The following is a 24218-nucleotide window of genomic DNA, read 5'->3' on the forward strand; positions in this document are numbered from 1 at the left end:
GTCATCACTCATTTTGACGAAACATTTCTCCCACAGAAAATGCAACATTCAGATGAACAGAATCAACTTTCTGGGAGTTGTATGTGAAACACAGTGTAATGACATTTATTACCTAGCCATCCATCCTATTTCTTCCACTTATCCAAATATATATATTTATCCCTATTTGTGAGAACTTGCTCCAGATCCAGCTGTGAGGACTCAATGCACCGGCTCCATGGCACACATCCTCCAATCATACTCCAAGCTGAACCCCACTGTATCATGTACACAGTTCCTTTCCGTGGCCGTATCCGGATATGCTCTTTTTTGCAAGAAGAGAGTTATTATCTGCTGATACTTGGCTCAGTCATGAAACAGCACTAAGACACGGATAACACGTGAACTTGAAGATCTTCTTTAAGGACACTGAGATCACAGTGAGAGTCGAATACCATTGCAATACATTCCGGCCTTCGTTCTTATCTAGATGCAGATCACATGTCGCCCTCAGGTGTGAATTTCAAGTGACAACCCAGTCAGATAAAAGGAAGGAGAGATGGTACTTTTTGTAACTGCTACCACAAAATGACGTTAGGGTGAAGAGTTTCTTATCATGGCTATGATTTTAAACTTGTGAAGTTATGAAATGTTTAAGAGAAACATCATAGGCTGTTTGCCTGGAACAGCAAATAAACAGCAGCTTCCTGGTAAAGCTTGAAGCTTTTTCTGACCAATCCTTTCACTGCATTCCTTCCAACATCGACTTTAAACTATACCGTCTTTCAGTTTTAGTTAGAATGTATACAGCATTTAATATATTTAATGACTGATTAATAAGACAAGATAACTATGGTTAGGGATGTTCCACACAAGATTATTTGATTGACTTTGTTGGATTATATTTATAAGCAACCAAACATGGGAATTACAGAGTTCTGGAACCTGTTGGACAACTCTGAGAAACTCGTTGATGTTTTTTCAGCTCATAAAACAACTTAAAAGAAGCCGTTCAAGTAGTCTGGCCAAGGCAGCGGAACAAAGGATCCAAGTCTTTCAAGGAGTGCATACCTTTTTCTCTGATCCTGGAAACAATAATAGTTTCACCGTTAATCTTGATCCGGTGTATTGTAGGGAACCGGTTTTCTGTGGTAAAGCTTCTTCCTTTGAAAACATCTGCAGGAACATCTTGCTTGATTTGTTTGTTGTGTGACCTGATATTTTAAGCAGTTAGACACCTGTATGTTAGATAATAATAATACCAATACTAACACTACTACTGACAGTACTACTAAAGCTCTTGTGTTCAGTACAAACAGTAGGTAAAACATTTAAAAACAAATATAATAAACAGTAAAAACAAAGGCATTAAGCACAGACGCACGTCCACACGTTTCACACATGACTGGGCTTTAAAGGGGTGCCACTCACTACAGGATAGCTATTGCACTCCTTTATTTAAAGCTGTTGAAAGTTCTGATGGCCCAGGGGGAAAATGTTTTCAAGGCTATTTGTCTGGTTCTCTATGCACCTGCACTGCCTGAGGGCAGGAGGTGAACAAGTGCTGTCCAGAGTGGGAAGGGTCTTTGATTATTTTCTTTGCTCTGCTGAGACACTGAGAGTCTTCTAGGGAGGGCGATCGGCAGCAAACGGTTCTCTGGGCGGTGTTGATAACCTTGCGCAAAGGTTTCCTGTCTGCCACTGAGCAACATACCACACTGTGATTCAGTACATCAGTGGCATCAATGATGGCATGGTAGGAGGCTGTCGTCTGTGAAGGAGGATCCCAGAAATTTCTCCTGTAGTCAGTGGTTTCACTGGTTTTGAGTGCCAGGTTATTATCAGAGCTCCACCCAGACAGCGTTGGCATCTTTATGGTGACTTGTCACCTCCAACCACAGCAGTGTCATCAACACACATCCCTGAGCAGAGCCACTGCTAAGTGTGAGGGTGGAGGAACAGTGGGCGCCACCTTGACTATTTGTGGGTGGTTAGTAACAAAGTCTTTCATCCAAGCGTAGATGGGGGGATGGGTGGTCTAGCTCAGACAACTTTTCAAACTAGGATATTTATGTTAAAAGCAGAACTGTAATCATCAAAGCGCATTCTGACCCTGGTATTCCAAACGGCTCAGTGGAGATGGTGTCCTCTGTCGGTCTGTTGTCTCTATAAGCAAACGGATACGGGTCAAAGGTAGCAGGGAGAGAGTCTTTGATGTACTCAGATTCTGTTAGTGCTGTTGTTATGTAGCCATTTAGTCTGTTGATAGGTCTCTTTAAGGCAGAGATTATAGCTGACTTGAGATAAGGTGACATGATAACTTGAGTCAGAGAGAAGATTAGAAATCTTGGCTAAAAACCCTGAGAGTTGGTCAGCACAAGCTTTTACCTTCCCAAGTACACCAGCAGCTTGTCTTGCATTCCCCATCTTAAGTAGGCACATCACTTCATGTGAGCGTGAGGAGGCTAGATGTTAATGAGGGTTGCATAACTGTGTGGGTCCTCTTTGTCTCAAAATGAGCAAGCACTGACAGTCACATATGTGTTGCCTTTTGCACTTGGCGATGCACTAGAGACCCAGGCCCTATTGTCTGACTTGAAGGCAAAATTGTGGATTCTCAGGAGTGTCTATACTTCTCTAGCCAGCCAGGGCTTTTGGTTGGAATAATCCTGGATGCATTTATCAACCGTGACACTGTCAGTGCAGAACTTAATGTAGGACAGTGCTGATTCTGTGTATTGCTGAAGATCCAGGTGTTCAAATACATTTTATTGTGAGTGCAAAGCAGTCCTGCAGCAGAGAGAGTGTACCCTCAGGCCAAGTTTTAATAATACCTGGGTTGTTTTTTTCCTGAGGGGGGTGTATGGCGGGATGAGGAACAGTGAGAGATGGTCTGACAGGCTGAGGATGTGCTCTGCCTGCTTTGAGTTGGAATAGACATGTTCCGGTGAGCTTTCCTCAATGGTGAAACATTGCATTTGCAGTACAAATTTGGGAAGTTCAGTCTTTAAGCAAGCTTGATTAAAATGTGTACTCCCACTGGGTGAGTCTGGTACTGTCTGCTCACAGTGTAGTGCAGATGGGAGAGAGCTGTGCTAACGTTATCCGTGGGGGGGATACATACAGCAGGGCTGGTCACTGCCGTGAACCCTCGACGGTGAGAGAAGGGTCTACATGACAGATAGTGGGTGTGATTGATATTACTGTTATAGTGGACCAGTCAAGATGTACAAAAACTAGAATCTGTGGTCCTTTCTTCGCAGTGGGAAAATGCTTGGTAGAGTGGCTTTGTGTGGTTGTTTCCTGCATCTTCCCAGCAACAACCTGGTGATCTCGCTATGTCCAGGGTATGAAGGTTTGAAGCCGCATGTAACGCTGATGCAACCGATTAAACTGACATTCTGCAACTTAGAGTGGGTGTAGATGTGTTTTATCCCACGCATTCCACCACACACACACAATAATAATAATAATAATAATAGTACATTTTATTTGAAGGCGCCTTTCAAAAACCCAAGGTCACCTTACAAAAGAACAAAATTAATAAAAGAAGCAATAGTCATAAGATATATACCAAAACCAGACAATCGGTGAATCATGCATGTCGCCATCATCATCCACTCCTACAAAATCATCTGAACCGATCTAGATTCACTCACTCAACATCTGCTATAACTGTTAATACAACACCTGCTGCTCTGACTGGCAGCTGTGATATGGCCTGTTGTGGCAGGATTGAGGTGTTTTTGTCATGTTTCACCAAACCTCAACATTTTCAGAAATTTTGGACTTTTCAGAAGTTGACAGAATACGTCATCATGTGAACTGTCCTCCTGTTTCTGTGATGGGCTCAGTTGACTCCTGGAAGTTGTTTTTAGAGCAGAAAAAGGGAGTTTGTGAGATTTAGTTGAGCTTTGCGAGGGTAAAAAAGCAGTAAGAAGAGACGGAGGTCTTATAGCATTATAGACAAATCTACCCAGGTTCTTTCTACGGATCAGCTAACTTTCATCTGATCTCTTCTGACAGAGAGACATCCAAGACTCACAGGAAGGTTGGCAAAAGCTGATTCACATATCAAACTGAACCAGGCACCAGCAAATTACATTGTTTAGGATAAAGTTTAAGTCAAATTAGAAAGCATGTTGTAATACTGCTAGGTAACGCTGATCACCAGGAGGCAATGAGTCTTCATAGTGATGCTATTAAATGCCCAGAACCAAAAAAATACACAGTTCGGTGCTTGCTGAATAACTTCCAGATAACCAAAAACTAACAATTTAAATCTTTCACTGCCTGATTGGCCAGGTTTGTTTACCAGGTGAGGTCAGGTAAGTTTTTCTCTGCTCTTTTTATAGTTATGAGGTATGATTAAAAGGTTATCTGAATAAAAACCTTGCCATAATTCAAATTTATCTGATTCCCGATAACCTTCTAAGGCATCAACATCCTGCTCTGACCAGCCATGCTCCACAATTTCACCACAGATCCCAAAATTATGCAAAGTCCAAACTGTTTTGACCTGAATGTCTAGATATCAAAGTTTCAATCAAATGAGGTTCATCAATGGTAATATAAAAGCTTAGCTAAGGAAGCTAAAAAGGTTAACAAGCAATAAACAGATGGAGTCATGTTCAATGTTAAGTGCTGTTAATCATTTAGGCTCCATCTGTTTGTGTTGTAAGGGATCATTTTTGGTTCACTACAAAACTAACCTACATAAGCAGCCTGTTATTAACAACAGTATGATCAGATTCAGACTTGTTAAAGCACTAAACTACTAACTAGCAATCTGCTGCACGCTTGAACTGTCACATGGTACATGCCAAACCTCTCCACCCTGCAGATAACTGATTTCTGCACTGTGTTTATATTCATATCATTATATCATATCATCTATTTACACTGTAAATGTAATGTGAAGTTGGCTTGTTCTGGGAAGAATGACTGCATTAAGCCACAGTGTTCAGTTTGGTTTCAGGTTTTTACTTTTAAAGATTTACCTGTTTTTTTAAGAAACATTTATGGGAAACTGCATTTATATTGTAGTGTTTGGAAACCTCTTTGAAACTATATTGAAAGAAGACATTAACATGCAGCATGAACCCAAGGATCTCTGATTTTGAAAAATGTAAAGATGAAAAAAAGAAAACGTAAGGACAAACAAAAGATCTGACATTAAAAGAGAAAATAAACAAATATATGGTAAGTTGACCTCTAGGAGCCCCCCTCCCCCTGTACTTGTTTCTGTCATCGTTCAGTGCTCACTGAGATATGTTCTGTGACCTTTGACCTCCCCGCCTCTGCCTGCTGCTGCTGACTGATCGTGGACGTGAAGGTGACTCTGCTGATATTAAACCTCCACACCTGAGCGGACTGAAATCTCTCCATCTCAAGCGGCGAGCCCTCGTTTTTCATCTGTACAGATAGACGGGAGGAGGAAGCGTTCAGACAGAAGCCGACACTTCCTGCTCGATGGTGGGGCGGAGGTAGAGGTGCGTATGGAGGCTGGGCGGGTTGGAGGTGGATCATGTTCAGACACAATGTCCGACGGCGAGCGGCTGATTTTATCGACTGCTTGACACACCGCGGGGATCGAACGGCAGCTAAATATAGATGCGGCAGGACGGAACAGGGCAAGCTGTACGTGCACACGCCGTGTTTGGGAGCATGAGGCATTATCTCGGGCTCTCAGAAACATTCACATTAATGCTGCCGGTCATTGTTAGCATTAGAGATTCGAATGCTGCCACTGTTATCAGCTCTCTGCTTTTGTACTCAGCTCTTCACGTTAGAATATTAATGTTGTGTCAAGGTCATGCAGTACAGATGGTGAACAAACACATAATGGGAGCTTGATTATTGCTGCATGAGCTGTTAAAAGACACTAGCCTAAAAAAAAAAATACCATTAGCATTTGATTATGACCCCAAACTTTAGTTTCCTCAAGAGATGTTCTTGAGATTTGATGTTTAAATACTTTCTGTATGGCAAAATAAACTGAAAACCCAACTTTTATGTTTCATTTCCAACAGCTAACCATCAGTGCAGCCAAACCAACTCTACAGAAAGTATTTCAAAAGTTATCTGTCTAATGGTTCAGCTGGACCTGGGATGTTAGCAGTCCTCAGACTGAGCGTGTCACTGCGAGACTTTAAATTTTCAAATTCAAATTTTATTTGTCACACACACACAACCATACACAGTATGACATGGGGGTGAAATGCTTGTAGCTGTACAATGCCCGACCATTAAATGACAGAAGAAAAGTTTTACAATATTTACAATTTACAGTTTACTACAAAATTTACAAATTAACTTAGGAATTTACAGTAAAGAATGTGCAAATAGCAGAAGAGATTATAAAGATTATAAAGATTATGAATTATAGAATTATAGGAAAGGTTTATCTACAAAACAAGTCACAGAAGCACTCGAAAACCAACACCCTGACATTAGCTGGACTGTGCACTGACTGAGGACGTGAATACAGATGACGAATTAGACAGAAAGCTTGCTTATACAAACAAATGAGGTCAGTGCATGACTTCACTGACTTACATGTACAGTTTGGCCAGCCCCACAGTGACAATGTTTGTTATCCAAACATACAACGGATACAGGAGACACTTTTAGAACACCTGTTCAACAAGAAGAGCTCAGCTGGCTGGTAACTGCTCTGAACAGTTAGCAACTTACACATAAACTTATCGTGGCTAAACATTAGAAACAAACCGGTGGACAAGCGGACCTTCAACAATCTAACCTACACTTTATTGCCACAATTGCATTTGTAAGAATAAAGTGTAACAAAACATCAAGATAATCACTGGTTATCAGGCCTATAATTTCATATTTGTGCTTCTTTACTGCTGCTGTGTTCATGCTGCATCAGCTGACAGGGAAGAACTAAAAAAAAAAGTCAGACATCATTAGTGGAAACATCATATCCAAACAGACGCAGAATTACAAGCAGAACACTGACAGTTCCTTCTACAGTTACTTGCTTCTTCTTATTATGCTCTGTACGATATGACTTGATCTCTACACGTGACCTCTGACCTCCTTAGTAGGATTCTTTGAATGTTCTCTAACCCTTCGTCTTGCTTTTTAGCAACAGAAAAAAATCAGACACAGCATTCAGCTGGTACTGCAATCCAGGGGTTAATGTGGTTCACAACAGTGAATTTCCAAGCAGGCAGAGGATGCTTCTTCTAATTAAAGGAAAAACCTTAATCTCTTCCAGCGGTACCTCTTAAGGCGCCGTGTTTGCCCGTATTCTGTCTCACGCTCAGGAAAAGAAAGAAAAGGAAGTTAAGCAGCCACCCTCCCAAACCTCTCTCCACCTCCCTTTCTTCTGTTCTTGCTCTGGATTCACACATCATCATGTCTACAGTCCACAGAATAAATGTTAATACTCCACACATTCTCCTTTTATCTCATTCATATTTAGTAGTGGGATTGTTGCAAAGAGCACACCCACAATATGTTGTTCTGTTTTTCACTGTTTATAGACAATTCAAAGCATCTTCCCATATTTCATTGTGCTTGTTCTGGATATTTTTCATCATTGTTGTTATTTCTGGGGTTACTTCACGTCAGTGGCACTCACAAAGCCACATCAGCTCCTCTGAGCACTGATATTTCAGTTTGAGCTTCTGAATAAAATGACATTTCAGCTTCTTTCAGAGCCTCCATTTTTGCGGCAGCTTTGATTTTTGTCAGTAATTCTTTTCAAATTGGCTCTTCAACTCAGTTCTGTGGATCAACTTCAGGTACAACTTGCGTTTATATAGGCTTCAACCACGGCACCATACAAAGTGCTGCCTAAAGCTAGATAAATAAAAAAAACGAAACTGGCTTCAGAGTAAACTGTACGTTTCTTTTAGAAGCTGGTGGCTCCTTTTTTCCCCTTTAAACTGGGACTGAATAGAGGAGAAACAGAAGGAGAGCAACACTGACCAGCTCACCTCCTGAGCAGCCTGTTGAGAAACAAATGTGATCAGCCGGTTAACCACAAAAGGAAGCCTTTTGGGAAGTGGAGAGGGGGTGTGTGGGTGCATAGTTAGAACAGCAGGGAAGGTGGAGAGTGTCGTTAAATGGCCAGACAAAGGGGGAAACGGGGCAGTGGGAGGCTGGAGGGTAAACTGGGAGTTCAGGAGTAGGAGGGCACGTTTGTCTCAAATGGCGGAGGTCAAGCTACTCTCTGGTCCGGACTGGACTTCATTTGAATGTGGTTTTGTGTTTTGCATGAGCGTGGGAAGCTGAAGTCTTTCTGAACTGGATTCAGGTTTTATAATCTAAAACCAAATGTAAAGATTTTCTGCTCAGGTGTGCTCATTTATTGAGATAACACAGGTGGTAGTAGTAGTAGAATCGTGCCAACAATCTACATTTGTAATCAAGGGTCAATCTCAGGACTTTTAATAGACTTTGGGGTTCATTCGTGGTCTTCTTAGCAAACAAAAGATTAGGTTTGTTTGACAGACATTAGAAAGGGTTTTATTTTTTATTTGCAAATGTTACTATTTTGTTCATGTCCTACAGCTGCACTTGTGCTCTGCTGTTCATATCGCCGGTTTGTCACTCAGCCTCACACATTCTGCTCAGCTGACATGTTCACATACTCAGAGCCACCACGGCCGACAACACGCTCCAGACCCGATCTAATCTGTTGTGTAAATTTACTAGCAAATTGGTAAATTTCTGATCACCATTCTGATTGCCGCAGCGAGGACTGGCTGCTCGCTGGGTGCAGTGCAAAATGCTCAGCTCGCCTTGTAAACCACACAAACTGTATTCTGAGTCGTGTCTGCTCTCGCTGTGATTCATGATTCCATAAATTGAGCAGATCTGTCGCTTGGTAGTCGCTGCAGGCTGAGAATTCAGTTCATTGTGTCTGAAGAAAACTGCCTGGCTCACTGTTAGACGAGGACAGCGGGGCGTGAGAGCTATCATGCACAGTGAAAGGACAGAGAGAGGAGAGATGATGTGCTGAGTCAGAAGAGACAGAAACCAGCAGCAGATGGCCTCTGACTGACATCTGAGATACACCTCTGTGTATGTGAGTGGAGTCCTTGTAAATCCCACATATCCGCTGCCACAGAGAGCACAGGGAGCTCAGTGCACATCATCCAGGGCGCCGTTAACACTGCAGTAAAGCCAGATCAAGGCTTTTTGGGAGCCTGAGCAGAATGTAATGATCTAAATCACCCAATTACACAGTTCTATAGTTTGTTATTCCATCCAGCCGTTTTCCACAGCAGTCCGAGCAGAGGTGACCTCTCCCAGGCCACCGTCCCCAACTTTTCCATGGGGATCTGAGGCATTCCCAAGCCAGTCGAGCCACAATGTTTCCAGTGTGTTGTGAGTCTCCCATGGTGTCTTTGCAAGTTTGATATGCCCGAAACATCTTACTCGGAAGGTGCCTGGGTATTATACGTCCCTAAAGCAAGTTTATGCAGTGGAAAACGGCCCGTCAGGACTTACACCTCTGACTGGTGCTAAGGCCATGTCCACACTAATACATTTTCATTTGAAAACACATTTTTGTCTCTCAGTTTTGGCCTTCCGTCCACACTGAGATGGCATTTTGGTCAAGGAAAACTCCATAGTGGATACATTTGGAAACACTGTTTTTGCGTCGCAGTGTGGACAGCGAACCCGGAGCCTTTTCGAAAACGATGGCACATTTTAGTCATGTGATGTAGTCATGTGACCAATTACACTAAGATAGCGGAGGGCATTATACAGCAGTTGTTTTGTTTGCTCTGAATTTTGACAGCCCTATTAAAGATTAATATCAGTTTGTACATGCTCCAGATAGCTTTTCTTCAAATTCTTTAACTCTCACTCGCTTTTGCAACTTTGTACTTTTGTGTTACTCGCAGCAACAACTCCACCTCATTGTTAGTCCATTTAAAAAACTTGGTGCTTTTCCTCAACATTTTGCCGCAACGTTTCAAAGAGCTGGAAAGCAAATAAGCGGCAGACAGAACTGAGGCAGGCCAAATCTTCTTGTTCTTCACCCATGCGCAGTACTGGAACGTAAGTTTTCGGCCGTTTCAATGTGGATGCACAACTCTGTGAAAACGACTGAAAACGCTAGTGTGGACGCGGAGCGTTTTCAGATGAAAACACTGTTTTCAAATTTATCCGGGCTAGTGTGGACGTGGACGTAGCCTAAGCCAGCAAAGCACCAGAGCCCCGTTGGGTCTCCTGAAGGTGGTGGCGTATAGAACAGTGAAACCATGTGTTTGCAGCTGTGATGTAGTCAGAAAAAAAACACTTTTCACCTTTCGATCAGTGTTGGACATAATGAGATACTTTCTATAAAGCCCATCTCAGTATCTACGAAAATCTGGTGATTGATGAGCTTTGTTGCAGAAGCACATGCACACCCATATCTGCCTTCTATGACAATCAACTAAAGGGTAATTTTAATGTTACAGCATAATTTTAATATTGCACAGAGCCCTGAGCTCAAACCCATCAAAGCCCTTTGAGATGAAAGACAGCTGCTTGCCAGGCCTCACTCTCACATCTACACTGGACCTCCAACAAATCCACAGAACCTATCCAACCTTTGGAAGAAAGATTAAAAGAGAAAAAGCAGAAGCAGCCACAGGACGACTCAGGTCTCCAAATACTTCTGGCTGCATAGTTTACCTAAAGGTTCATATTTTTTTCAAGCCCATCTTAAAAAATTTGAATAGTCAGACATCTGAATGATCACTGAAACATAAACAGCCGTTGCTTATAACTCCTGAGAGAGAGAAAAGGCCAGTGAAAGTGGGATATGACACAGGAATCAAAGTGACTGTGGTTATGTGGTATGTGCTCAACCATTAGTTTGTGAACTGACACAGCAATGGACTTAAGCCTCAAATGAACTTGTGCTGAACTTTTGAGGCATTTTCAATCTGTTTTCTGGAAGATCTAGTGGAAATCTCCATCACAAGTATACAAGGAAGCACTCGGTACATTTCCATCCATCATTTTTGGTTTGCATTTTTAATGTAGTCAAAAAATTAGTAAAGGAAATGCCCTATTTAATCATGTTACTCATGCTCCTGCAGCTTCTTTCCCCCACTGTTTCGGTTCACTCATTGAAGCATCTTCCTCTGCAAAACTTATAAACTCAATGAGCCAAATCCTGAGATACGCAGGATGGTAGTGGATGAAAACCGGCAATTATTTGCATTTCCTTTTGCATATATTCTGGTAATTCGACTAGAGTTTGCATTACATTAGTATGCTAATCTAGGTATTCGGCATCAACAGCTTCCTAACTTTGGAAGTTGCTCATTTTAATTTGGCAGATTTAAATACTGACGACTACTAAAACCTGATATTCAGATGAAGTACGAACAATTTTTTGAACGGAAAAGATATATTTTAATGGCCAGTACAGTTTTGGAGGAACGACTGCAGTAAGCAGTGCTGAGTAGAACATAAAGACATGCTGTTAAATGCTGTTTTTAAGACAGACAATAGAGAGAACAACAGGAAGATCATGCACATTGTATTCCTCGTGCTCACGCTAAACAAATTTAAACAAATGACACACTTTTCTAAAATGCAGCAAATTCACTTTAACTGTCAGCTCAGATTTGCAAATACGCTTTAACATCATTGCCATCTCACCGCTCCACCTTTGACCCCGTGTGTCTGCCGCCGGCTGACCCCCGACTTCCACTACAGACAGGAATCCGTCATCGCCTGCCGACCACCGAGCCGGAGCGTGACCTTTAACTCCATCCCCTTCCTCTATCTCATTAGAGCAACTGTCAGTGGAATGTAAAGGGGAGGCCTCCGTGTGTGTGTTAGCCTCACATCTTATATCACGCAACGTTACAGAAAGCCAATACACATCACATCAGAAGAGAAGGTCAAAGGTCGGAGGTCATAGCAGCCTGTTGAGGCCCAAACTTCACAAACTCATCAACTCTAATGAGCCCCTGTGGTTCCATCAGCTTATAAATGAGACAGTAAAGCAGATTTAAATGACCGCTGTGCTGTTTGTTTGTCATATTTTACCTCATTAACTACAAAAAAGTGCACACACACACACACACACATCACAGCTGACCGGCTTCCTATCATATAATCAGTGTTTACTCTGATTTAATTCCTTCCAGATGGCTGTTCATGTGTCATTTAATTTTTGGCTGTTATAAAAGTCAACCAGCAGAGTTGCAGAAAGTTTCTATTTGTCCTGGCTGCACTGTTTTTTTAAGCACCATTCATAATTACACCCAAATCTTTGTTTTTCTGCAGAAATGTTTAATAGCTGTGTGTATATTCAGTTCATCTGATTAACACTAAATTAAGTGGGGGACACACACACACACACAGCCGCCAACAATTAGGCTAATTAATTCATTTGTGGGGTTCAAGTTTCAATTTCATCATTTTAAATGAGATAATTAACAAGCTGCTTTCTGGGGGGACCTCACGTTCATTTTCACACGTATCGACACAGAGTATTAAGATGCACCCCATCCGCTTCCTGTTTACCTGCCGGGGTTAATTAATGTTGCTTGTTTGGGGAACAGACTAATCATCGAGTTCCACCCACCTCCTCCTCTTGAGCTTGACAGGTTGTCAGTCCACCCACCAGTTGAATATCACTGCTGAAAGCCAATAGCAACAAGCCGACGGTGTGTGGGAAATTATCGTGACAGCCTTGTGAGGTTCAGTAATAAAGTTCAAAAACTGCATTCATAAAACGATTAATCAGAAGTCAAAGATCACACCCCTTCAAGGTCGTGTTCTTGTGCATCTTTGGACCGCTTCAAGCACAGCTACTAATTTTATATCACTCTGTGTACATCACACTGGTCGCTTTTCCTTCACATGACAACTGACTGTCCACAATGTCCATATGGAGTTAAATCAGGGCCATAATGTTTGTGTAGTTAAAAGAAAAATTTGAAATCAAAAATATGTAAACTGAAAGCAAAAGTCACATTTTTCGAGTGAACTTTGAAAAAGAAAGAGTTGGATTTAAAATAAAATCAAACGTTTTGAATATTTGTATTAACTGAAAACCCAATGGTTCTTTTATCTATAATTTCTCTGAGTAAACTTTATTTAAAATTTTTCAGTAATCTTTTTTTCATTATTATTATTTTTAAAAAATCTATTCAGTCTCAGATTACATTTTTTCAGATTCAGATCTTTTAAATTAATGTACAAAAAAAAATTCTTCAGGTTCGGATTTTTCTCTCAGCTTCAATTTTTTTTTTCACTTTCAAATCTCTATTTTTCAGTTACAGACTTTTGGCCCTGTTTTGGCCTGGTGGGCGTGACTACACAGAGAGGGGCGGGGAATCATGAGTGACAGCAGACCGCTGCAGGCTCAAGATGGTCCATTTTTCATGTTGCCTTCAGGAAACCTGGGAATGAACATAATTTATCAAACACCTCCTGCACTGTATTATTTGATAATGTTTAGAAAACATGTCATGCATAACTGCTAAAAGTCAGTTACTAAAGCTCTTTCAAGCAGTAATGTGTACAAATTACGCCGTAACTGATCAATTATGAGACATTTTCCCAGCCACTACGTGAGAAGTGGTCATTTCCCATGCTCTCAAAGTAGCGCGGATTGTATCGGGTGGGGGCTGCTGTTAACTTGTCCCTCAGTGAACGATGGCGTCGTCTTCCAACAACACTGCTGGCGCGAACAATCAGGTGAGTTTTTAAGTTTGGAACAATTACACTGCAGTCTGTGAATACTACGAATTTAAGAAGTGGCTATTGTTACGGTTAATTTTTCGGCTATTCTGTTTTTTTATTTTATAACGTTTTTTGCTAGCTCAACAGAAACGCCTCGCTATCATTTTCGGCTGAAACTTACTTCGAAAGGTAAAGTAATATTAACAATTTGATCCTTCCCCAAAAATATGGAAAACATTTTAAAAGACTCCATAACTAATCGGGCTTGGGATGCAGTCTTCATCACCTGCGCTACAGCAATTTATTGCAAGACTCTCATCCATCCATTATCTGGTTCTGTTGAGCTAGCATTTCAGCAAAAAACGTTATAAAATAAAAAAACAGAATAGCCGAAAAATTAACCGTAACAATAGCCACTTCTTAAATTCGTAGTATTCACAGACTGCAGTGTAATTGTTCCAAACTTAAAAACTCACCTGATTGTTCGCGCCATCGTTCACTGAGGGACAAGTTAACAGCAGCCCCCACCCGATACAATGCGCGCTACTTTGAGAGCATGGGAAATGACCACTTCTCACGTAGTGGCTGGGAAAACGTCTCATAAGATAAGATAAGATAAGATAAGATAAGATAAGATAGAACTTTATTAATCCCTCGGGTGGGTTCCTCTGGGAAATTCGACTTCCAAAAAGCACAGCAACGACCGAAGTTACAGTTACAGAATTGTTATATATATATATATACACACACACACACACACACACACACACACACATATATAAATACAGAGACAAATATAAATAAAATATACAAAGGGGATAAATAGAATAAATAGGAATAAAAAATAAAAATACAAGTGAATTGCACATTTCAAGTATTGAGTCTATTGCACTGTTGACTATTTACAAAAAGTATTGCACAAGGTATTGTACAGTGAGGTGAAGAGGCACTACAGCTTAGTTGTTCCCCCCTCCTTTGTCCTCCTGTTTCCCCTCCCTCTCCCCTCCAGAGAGGAGTTAAACAGTTTGATGGCGTGTGGGACAAAGGAGTTTTTAAGTCTGTTAGTTCTTGTCTTGGTTAAGACATTGATCAGTTACGGCGTAATTTGTACACATTACTGCTTGAAAGAGCTTTAGTAACTGACTTTTAGCAGTTATGCATGACATGTTTTCTAAACATTATCAAATAATACAGTGCAGGAGGTGTTTGATAAATTATGTTCATTTCCAGGTTTCCTGAAGGCAACATGAAAAATGGACCATCTTGAGCCTGCAGCGGTCTGCTGTCACTCATGATTCCCCGCCCCTCTCTGTGTAGCCACGCCCACCAGGCCAGAACAGGGCCAAAAGTCTGCAACTGAAAAATAGAGATCTGAAAGTGAAAAAAAAAAATTGAAGCTGAGAGAAAAATCCGAACCTGAAGAATTTTTTTTGTACATTAATTTAAAAGATCTGAATCTGAAAAAATGTAATCTGAGACTGAATAGATTTTTTTAAAAATAATAATAATGAAAAAAAGATTACTGAAAATTTTTAAATAAAGTCTACTCAGAGAAATAGATAAAAGAACCATTGGGTTTTCAGTTAATACAAATATTCAAAACGTTTGATTTTATTTTAAATCCAACTCTTTCTTTTAAAAAGTTCACTCGAAAAATGTGACTTTTGCTTTCAGTTTACATATTTTTGATTTCAAATTTTTCTTTTAACTACACAAACATTATGGCCCTGATTTAACTCCATATGTCCACAGTATCTCAGCCCAAAGGCAGCTCATTAAATGAACAGAGTGGCCAGGAGCATGCTGCTCGCCGTCAACCCCACATTCATGACGTTGTGCACTGAATTCGTCCACCAGGCTCAGCTGGGTAACATGGGTTCTATTGTATCAGTCCAATGTGCGCCTCTGTTTTTTGACCACATCATCACAGTCTTTGCTCACCACCTACTTGACTTGCCTCCCGGGGACCATTTTGCCTTCCCCAGCATGAAACCTAAGCTGAAGCCCCTTCTGATCTGGGGGAGGAGAGACTATAATGCATCACAAAGGCACAAGTCCAAGTGGACAGAAATAAGACTTGAAGTGATGCAGAGGTGTGAGAGAAAGCGACCTTGAAGGGAAGATTGACCATACTTACACTGAGTAAAGTTTTTGATGCTTAAACCGCAAAGTCGCAGAACTGTAATACTGCGCCTCGTGCTATATCCTCATCCTCTTGCTGACCTCTCAGTGTCAGGCCGAAACAACCGAAATCCATCCCCTTCCCATGTTCAGGCTAGCGTGAGCAAAACCAGCAGGATGTGGAAAAAGGAGAAGATGAAAGAGAGCAGAGGAGAGCTGCTGGCTTCGCTGCCTCATTACTGACTGCGAGTGTGTGTGTGTGGGAGAGAGGGAGGGAAAGTACGTATATGAGTGTGTATGTGTGTGACAGGTACTCAGCTTGCTACACAGCATGCTCAGGAGGTCAGTTAGGTCAAAGGTTGTGGGTGGTCACTTCCTATCCATTAGCAGGAAAAGGATAAAAAGACCCTCATCAATCACCCAACACCTGGTCGCCTGGTAACCAGCACCACCTGCAGCATCCAAACCCCAGGAGCGCCATGGGAGCGACCTCTGACCCCAGAGAGGAAGATTTTCCTTTAACAGACTGCATTGGTGGAAATATTGGAGTGAAACCACCTCTGAAAGTGAAACCTTCCCTTCGGCCTTGTCAAACAGCAGAACAAGCAGGGATGCACTGTTCCAAAGTGGCAGATCAGTATCAGCACTCAGCCTCATTAAGTGGATCTAGTATCAGCCTTGATGCGAGCGGTCTGCATAAATGCAGTTTCCTTGTCAGTGTCATAAAATTCAGGGTTTCGGGAATCATTCAGTCACAGCAGGCTGCTGACTCAGAAAGATTTCAGGCTGTGTGTTGCCCAACATAAAAGTGAGTTTCATGCAGCGAACTGTGCAGGTTATGGAGAAAGAGAGCGCCAGCACTGGGTTAACAGTCTCAATCAGAGGAGAAAAAAATCTGATTTGACAGTTTGTGGTTGTACTTAACAACACACACACACATCTGAATCACACACAGATGAGTGAAGAATGACCAGCTACGGTCACATGATTCACAGCGTCTCTATACTCCAAACATTGACCCTCTGTGGAGGGTACTGTCATCCCGGTAGAGGACACTCCCATTGGGATACTAATGTTTCATCATAGAAAGGCAAAGATAATCGAACAACAACAGCAACAACACACTCTGTTGTTAAACACACTCATTTCCCTCCCCTCCATTACTCTGTCAATGATGTGTTATCTCCTCAACAGAGCGCGCACACACACACACACACACACATGCACAACATTTCTCATCATGTTCTAGGCCAATCGATATTCTGATTCCCCTTGAGGCACACAAACACGTGTCAGTCATCCAGTGTGTGTGTGTGTGTGTGCACATGTGCCAAGTAACCCAGAAACTTGGGTCCAGAGTGTTTGTCCTGGTTTATATGCTAACCCAGTTTTTTTTGCGCTGATCAGAGATCAATAGCAGCAGTAGGTTGTGAGTTCAATTCCATGCTTATATTTTCACACTGCATATTGCTAAATCTATGAATATTGCAGATCATCTGCCTCCATCTCACCCTATCCCTGTCCTCAACCGTCACACCAACCCTCCATGAATCTTCGCTGAGGTCTTCCTCTTTTCCTCCTGCCTGGCAGCTCCATCTTCATCATCCTTTGGCCTCACCTCTCCGACTCTGAGCCTACCCTCTGAAAAACTCATTTCTAATCCTATCCATCCTGCTCACTTCCAATGAACATCTCCACCTCAGCCTCCTGTCGTTTTGTCATTGGTCTCCAAACCAAACATCACAGCAGGTCTTACTACCACCTTGTAAACTTTCCCTTTCACTCTTACTGCTCTCCTTCTGTCACAAATCACTCCTGACACTTGTCTCCACCCACTCCTGTGCTCTCTTCTTCACCTTTCTTGTGTGCTGTCCATTGTTTTGGATGATTGACTCGAGATATTTAAACATTATCTCTGTCCTTGCATGCTCACCTTTCCATCCGTCTCCCTCTCTTGCTTCTACTGACTTTCCTTCATCTCGTCTCCTGAGCGTACCTCCACCTCTCCAGGCTCACCTCCACCTGTTCTGTACTCTCACTGCAGGTCACAGCTCAGAGCCTGCCCCTGATGTAATCCCACTCCCATAATTACTACATCTAGAGTAAAAACACAAGGATGACAAAGTGTCAGAGTAGCTATGTTCATCTTTTATATACAGTGTAAATAATGCCATGATCACAGTGAAATGTATATTAAATGTAACACTTACCATATTTGATCTGGGGCAACACCGAATCACACTATCAAGAAAGTAGGGAGTGTACCTAAAGTACTGCATGTACAGGTGCAGTTAAGGTTAAGTAGCCAGACTCAGAGATTTATTTTAATAAACTGAGACTTCAAATCTCTATTGTCTTTTCCTCAAGAATAAAAGTTTACATTTCAGAAATAATGACCATCTCATAACTCACTTACTCTTGTGCTGGTGGCTCTGAACTGAAAGGTGTCATGGGAAATGTCAGAAACACACAAGGTAACACGAGACACAAACAGTATGCGTCATTACTCCTGTTTGTGTTTAAAGAGCTGTTTGTCTCTTTCTCTCACACACACATACATCCTACTTCCTGTCATCATGGAGGCATCAACCAGGACAGCACTGACTGACTGACTGCGGAGTAAATGAAGATACGATGACACTGTGAGGAACGTCACAGCAGCAGCACTGCTCCTCGATCACAGATTCATGGCAGACGTCAGACGAACCCAGACTGCATCCTCACCGTTGCTATGCATCCAAGATGTGTCTGCAAGAAACCTTTTAGACATACGAATTCAGGCACTTCCCATATGAAATACAGCAGGAAGTGTTGGTGGAAACACACAAATGAAAACCAAATACTTGCCCCAATAACCGGTCTGTAACTGAAGCGAGCTGATGTTTTCCAAGGTGTAACCTCCACAACCAGAACGACTCTGCTGATTGATCAGTGCTCCTGCTGTCACTATTTTCCACTCTCTCAATGCAATCAATATATATAACCAACATTTATTTGGGGCTGTTGCTTCTGCTGAAGACCGTCTGTCACGCTCATCTCCTGTCAGCAGCAAAATTAAAAGACTGTATTTACCTTCATTTATTGCTTCGGTCGTGTTTTTGTCCACAGACCGAGTTTCACTGTGTACTTGCTGCAGTGAATATTTGAACACTTCCAGAGTGGCGAGCACCCATGAGACTGTTAATGGCTGACTCTGCATCATTAATGTATTCATTTTACAGTGTGATGATTGATGATGACGTCACAGTTAAAGGAACAATACACTTGGTTTAAACTATAAATGGTTAAAAAGTGGTTTAAAAGGTGAAATGTCCTGTTGTTGAACAGACACAGTACTAGTACTAAAATTACTTTTACTGTAGTATCATTAGTACTCACACAGTAACTACTTCTTCTTGCAGCAGCTCCATTTAGGAGTCTCATATACCCACTGTCACACCAACTCTCTGCATGCCCTCCTTCACTACACCCATGAATCTTGTCTGAGCTCTTCCTCTCCCCCTGCCTGGCAGCTCCATCTTCATCATCCTTTGTCCAGTATGTCCACTCTCCGTCCTCTGCACATGTCCAAACTGTCTCAGCCTCTCTGATCTGAGCTGTCCCTCATCATGAGTGAAGACTACATGTGCACTCATTTCTATTCCCGTCCTTCCAGGCAACAAAAGTCTTAACATCTTCAACTCCACCAGATAAATAATTAGCTTGTTCTGAACTTTGAGTTAAACTTTCGTTTGCAGGTTAAATTAGCCTGATTAAATAAGCCAACAGCAGAGATTTGTGTGCTCCATGTTAACCTGCATGACCATCAGTGCCTTCAGTTTGTTGCCAGTTGTGTGATAATAGAACTAAAGTTACATTATTTTTATTGCTTCTGTTAAATGTTGAATCTCGCTTTATAAAAGTGTTATTTTTGTATCTAAATGTCTCCATTTTTGCAGTTTTAAAGTTTTCCTCACACGCCTGGAGGAAAAACTGAATATTTTAACAGCAGGCGAATATATAGAGTGTAAAAATGCTGCAATGAGCTTATTAAACATTTATCACGTTTTTTGTTTATTTACTCTTTAAAGTTCCCAAATTCACCCGTGTTCAATGCAGACAAACAGAACATGACCTGGTTGCTCTTAATGGTGACAGCCCTGCAAAAACCTGCAGATTTTTCAGATCAGACCGGCAAAGGAAAAGCGCCACAGCGTACTACTGAATTACATTTTTACAGCTTCAGGAAACATGCTCTCAGCACACACTCTGTCCTCCCTGCAGGCAAACATTAGCATTGTAAATATGAGTGGCCAGCCAGCAGAGCGGTGAACTATTGAGATGAACACCAAGCAGCTGCTGATGTGAAAACTGGGGGTAGAAAGCAACAGCAGCAGAATGGTGACAGGAAACAGGAAGTTCCCAGCAGGATAACGTCACAGCGGTAGACAGAAGAACGAAACCACGTCGCCCCCGTCAGACTCCTCATGCGGACAAATCGATGGTGGCGTTTGCTCAGGAACTGCAGAATTTACTCAGCCTCTGGCTGATCAATGGTGCGGTTTACTGAGGAGATTCAAGACAGACAGCAGTGGGATTGTTAGAGAGGACGGATAATGAGGGAGGGTGCTGAAGTAAAATAATAAGCACAAAAGAATGAGGAACGAGTATAAACAACAACCATGAATACATCTCCTCCTGCTTAAGATGCAGTCCGCCTCAGGATAAAACCAGCAGTGAGAGAACACTGCAACACCATCACCTTCAGAATAAAATATTGTGAAATTCCTTCAGTGAATTAAAACATCCATTTTATCCGTTGAAACTAACAGATGTTTGGACTTTAAATCTGTCCCTAATTAAATCCCCGTGCCTCTCCTCCTGACCGGAGTAGTGGCAGCACAGCCAGACAGGCACAAGCTCCAGGCCAACAAAACAGCTGAATGGCGGTCACCTGCTGCAGCACAGTTTGACCACAGCGATCCTGGCCTGATCCTCAATCTGAGTTGTAAACACCGTTAAGCACTTTTGCTTTTGCCCAACAATTCATAGTTACATAACCAAAGCTGACAAAAAGCATTGGACCTTCAAAACACACCCCAAGCCTCTTCAGTCCCCTCCATTAGCAGGTCTCACATAGTCATTCCAACTTTTACTGGGCGTTCTGTTATTATTCATTTTAGCAACTCTCCAATCCATAATCCATACTCATTGTTAACTCAGGCTCGGCAGGAGTGATGATCACCTTAGCTGCATTAAACTGTGTGTCAGTCAAACTCAGTAAACCCAGAATTTTGCACTATGAGCCATAAGATCATTAATCCACTGAATTGTTTTCCACAACACAACTTTCCTAACATTATTTCAAGTCCATGAACACGACTTCAGTCGGCAGTCCTGTGTGCTGATTGAAAGGCAGATGAGCCCACATTTAGAGTTTGGTGAGATTGTCCACGAGTGAGTCATCTCGACCTTTGAAGTCACGCATGTGACAGATTTTCACACATTATTTGTATGATTTTTAATTCAAAATGTCACTCGGTTAAGGCGTTAAAAACACCTTTGCTAGAATTAGAAAAAGATCATGACTTGGGTTACCAGATCTTTCAAAAGTTTGTTTTCTTGGTTGGCATGGCGACACCTCCCCACTTTCTCTACCCGTCAATGAACGCCAAAAAAAGGATTAATTTCTTCATGACTATTTCACAAACTGCAGATGAGACTGGGATGATTCACTTTACAGTAACTTCAATGTTCTTTAAGAATAAAATGAGGTAAGGTCACTGAAAAAAAAAAAACAGTGAAATTCAGGGTATGACAGGGATGGATGACGTTTGGTTTCAAATATAATTTTTAAGAACTGTGAACAGCGCGAGGCTGCTCACAGTTCCATTATATTAAATATAACCTGCTGAACTGCTGCGTCCTGACATTAAAAAAAATGTGTTTTATTTGTCACAACCTTCACCTCCAAATGTTCATTTTTACTGTCTAACATAGTCTTCTTTCTTTTAGACTGCAATTCCACTCAATAACTGTGGAATTTGAGTTTAATAAGGAACAAAAATGAGTCCCATGCTCATTATTAAACTCAAATCAAATTTATAAACTGGCCGGATAATAAAAAGGAGATGTTTTAAATTAAAACAACAGTTCTATATTTCCATTAAGCTAAATAGAAAGGATAAATTGATTCCAGTAAATTCATGGAGAGTGCTTCATAGTGAGCTCAGCTACAGCCAGGTTAATGCTTGATAGCTTCAGTTAACATCATATTGTTTGAAGCACTGCATTTCTAAAATTCTATTGGACTCCTTTAAAAATGTTCAAAAATCAATGCAGCAGAACAGAAGATATCATCCTTTTTATTCCCAGCATCCTTTTTCCCAGTGCCCGTTTTACCCACAATGCAACCTGGCTACCAGCAGTTCAGTTGGAGATTAAAGTGTGTTGTAATAGTGGCTTCCAATGTAGTAATGCATCAGGCCCTACACAGCTCCTCGTGGAGACACGAAAGGCTTCATATTTTCACATGTAGTCTTCACTCTTTGATGAGTCGAACTGGCGGAGCTCCCCTTTAATCTCACCTACAAAGCTCTGATTGGCTTTGTGTTTTTTTGCCAACTTGTGCAGCACAAGTCAATCTCATCATATGCACGAGTTCGAGGAAAAGAGAGTTGTCCAGCTTGCATGACTGGCAGTGAGAGATCAAACAAGGGGGGAAAAAAACCTGCTGAGATTTTTTTTGCATTCAACACTTTTCTGTGACTCTTTCATCCAAAGAGAAATACTACTGAGGTTCAGCACAAAGACGCACACCTCACTGACAGCCCGGAGTTCAAAGGTCGCAGGTGGAATCATGCACACAAAATATGAGCAAACATTTCAGACTCCAGAGAGGAACGATGATGACGATGGTGGAGGATGGAAGAAGAGCTGAGTCTTAGTGTTTGTAGCCCTGAAACCAGAGCTCATTTAAACTTAATCAGGCACGCTGCTAACTGCTAACTTATTTAAATGTGCTGTTCTTCTCAATCTTTTGGTTTCTCGTCTTCACTGAGAGCAGGAAGCATACTCGGGGATGTGGCACCCCAACCAGATACTTTAGCTCATCTTCCTCCCAATCAACGGGATCACCACGGAAAGAGTCACCTGTCCCAGATGCCACAGGGCAAGAGGTGGGGTGGACAGGACACCGGGGCTGTCACAGGACTAAAACAGAGAGACAGACGCCCATTCACACCTGCAGGCAATTTAAAATCCCCAGTTAATCTAACACCACTGACTGCATGCCTTTGGACTGTGGGAGGAAGGCAGAGGGCTCGGAGAGAACCCCCACACACGGAGAGGATGCAAACTCCACGCAGAAGGGTCCTGACCAGGTCATGCATTGGAACCCAGGATCTTTTTGTGAGGCAACAGGTATCAATGTTTGAGTCAGAAACTGTTTCCCAGCTTTGGGTTGGTCATCATCATCTGTCCATCTTTGGGAAGCTTCTACTCAACCTACATAAGGTTTACAAGCTATTTTTGACTCTATTATTTGCCATCCCACGCTCATCTATGCCGTTCATCTTTCACAGCCACCCATGAGTGACAGGCATGGCCATAGATGACTGCAGACTACAGTTTAGACTCTGTTTCTTTTCATCTTCAATACAAGTAAAAACAGTTGCATGGGTCAAAGGTCAATCCAGAGTTGTCTCTAACCGTTAGTCAAAGGTCAACCTGCAGGTCAGGTGTAACTCGTGTTAACAGCATTCAGCAGATTTAGCAGCATGTCACACTACAGATGATTGCTGAATATAATGAGACAATTACACTCTGTACACCTCACCTCTAATGCAAACACACACACATTCTCCTTGATGCACACACACACGCTAACACACACTCACACACACAAATGCCTGAGCAGCAGTGAAGGCAGTTAAGTGTTTCTCTGAGGCGTTTAGGGACTTTCTGCCTCTTCCAGCTGTCAGAACCGAAACTGAATGATAGACGGTGATTGGCTATGGCTGCCAAGTGTGCACATATGTACACATGCACGCACACACACACTCACACACACACTTTCCTGAAACTGCTGGTGAAATATTCAGTGTGCTGTGCTCACTGAAGGCAGCTCATCTGCCTCAAGACATTTACACCTCATTTTGCCAATTTAGAATGGCATCCCTCCTCCAGCCTGATGCGCGTGCGGGCACACACACACACACACACACCAAACACACATTTTTATAGAGTAAAGTAAGGCTCGTTAATTCCAGCCTCGGTGTACTTCTCCAGTGCTAACTCCACTCAGTAGTTCTCCAAGGCAACAAAGCTAATCACTAAGCTAAAATACAGTATGCACACATACGCATATAAAATGCACAGTGTGGCAAATTTTTATGTGTGATGGCGCTGTATGAAGCAGCAGGATAATTCGTTAGGACATTGAGCTCCTACATTATATC

The 24218-nt window shown here is 41.9% G+C and overlaps 1 protein-coding gene across 4 annotated transcripts in view; it reads right to left on the bottom strand.

Annotated features, from left to right (window-relative positions):
• Positions 1 to 24218, bottom strand: part of LOC101466889 (protocadherin-1) — a 230540-nt gene that overhangs the window by 167537 nt on the left and 38785 nt on the right. Inside the window, exon 4 of one of the 4 annotated variants that reach the window (XM_076890130.1) lies at positions 6049 to 6885. The exons of the other annotated variants lie outside the window; for them this stretch is intronic. Within the exon in view, the coding sequence (XP_076746245.1) occupies positions 6868 to 6885 (18 nt within the window). The 3' untranslated portion in view covers positions 6049 to 6867. Of the gene's footprint in view, positions 1 to 6048; positions 6886 to 24218 lie in introns of those variants that run through there. 4 annotated transcript variants of the gene reach the window in all.

Source organism: Maylandia zebra, linkage group LG2, assembly GCF_041146795.1.
Source record: "Maylandia zebra isolate NMK-2024a linkage group LG2, Mzebra_GT3a, whole genome shotgun sequence".
NCBI lineage: Eukaryota > Metazoa > Chordata > Actinopteri > Cichliformes > Cichlidae > Maylandia > Maylandia zebra.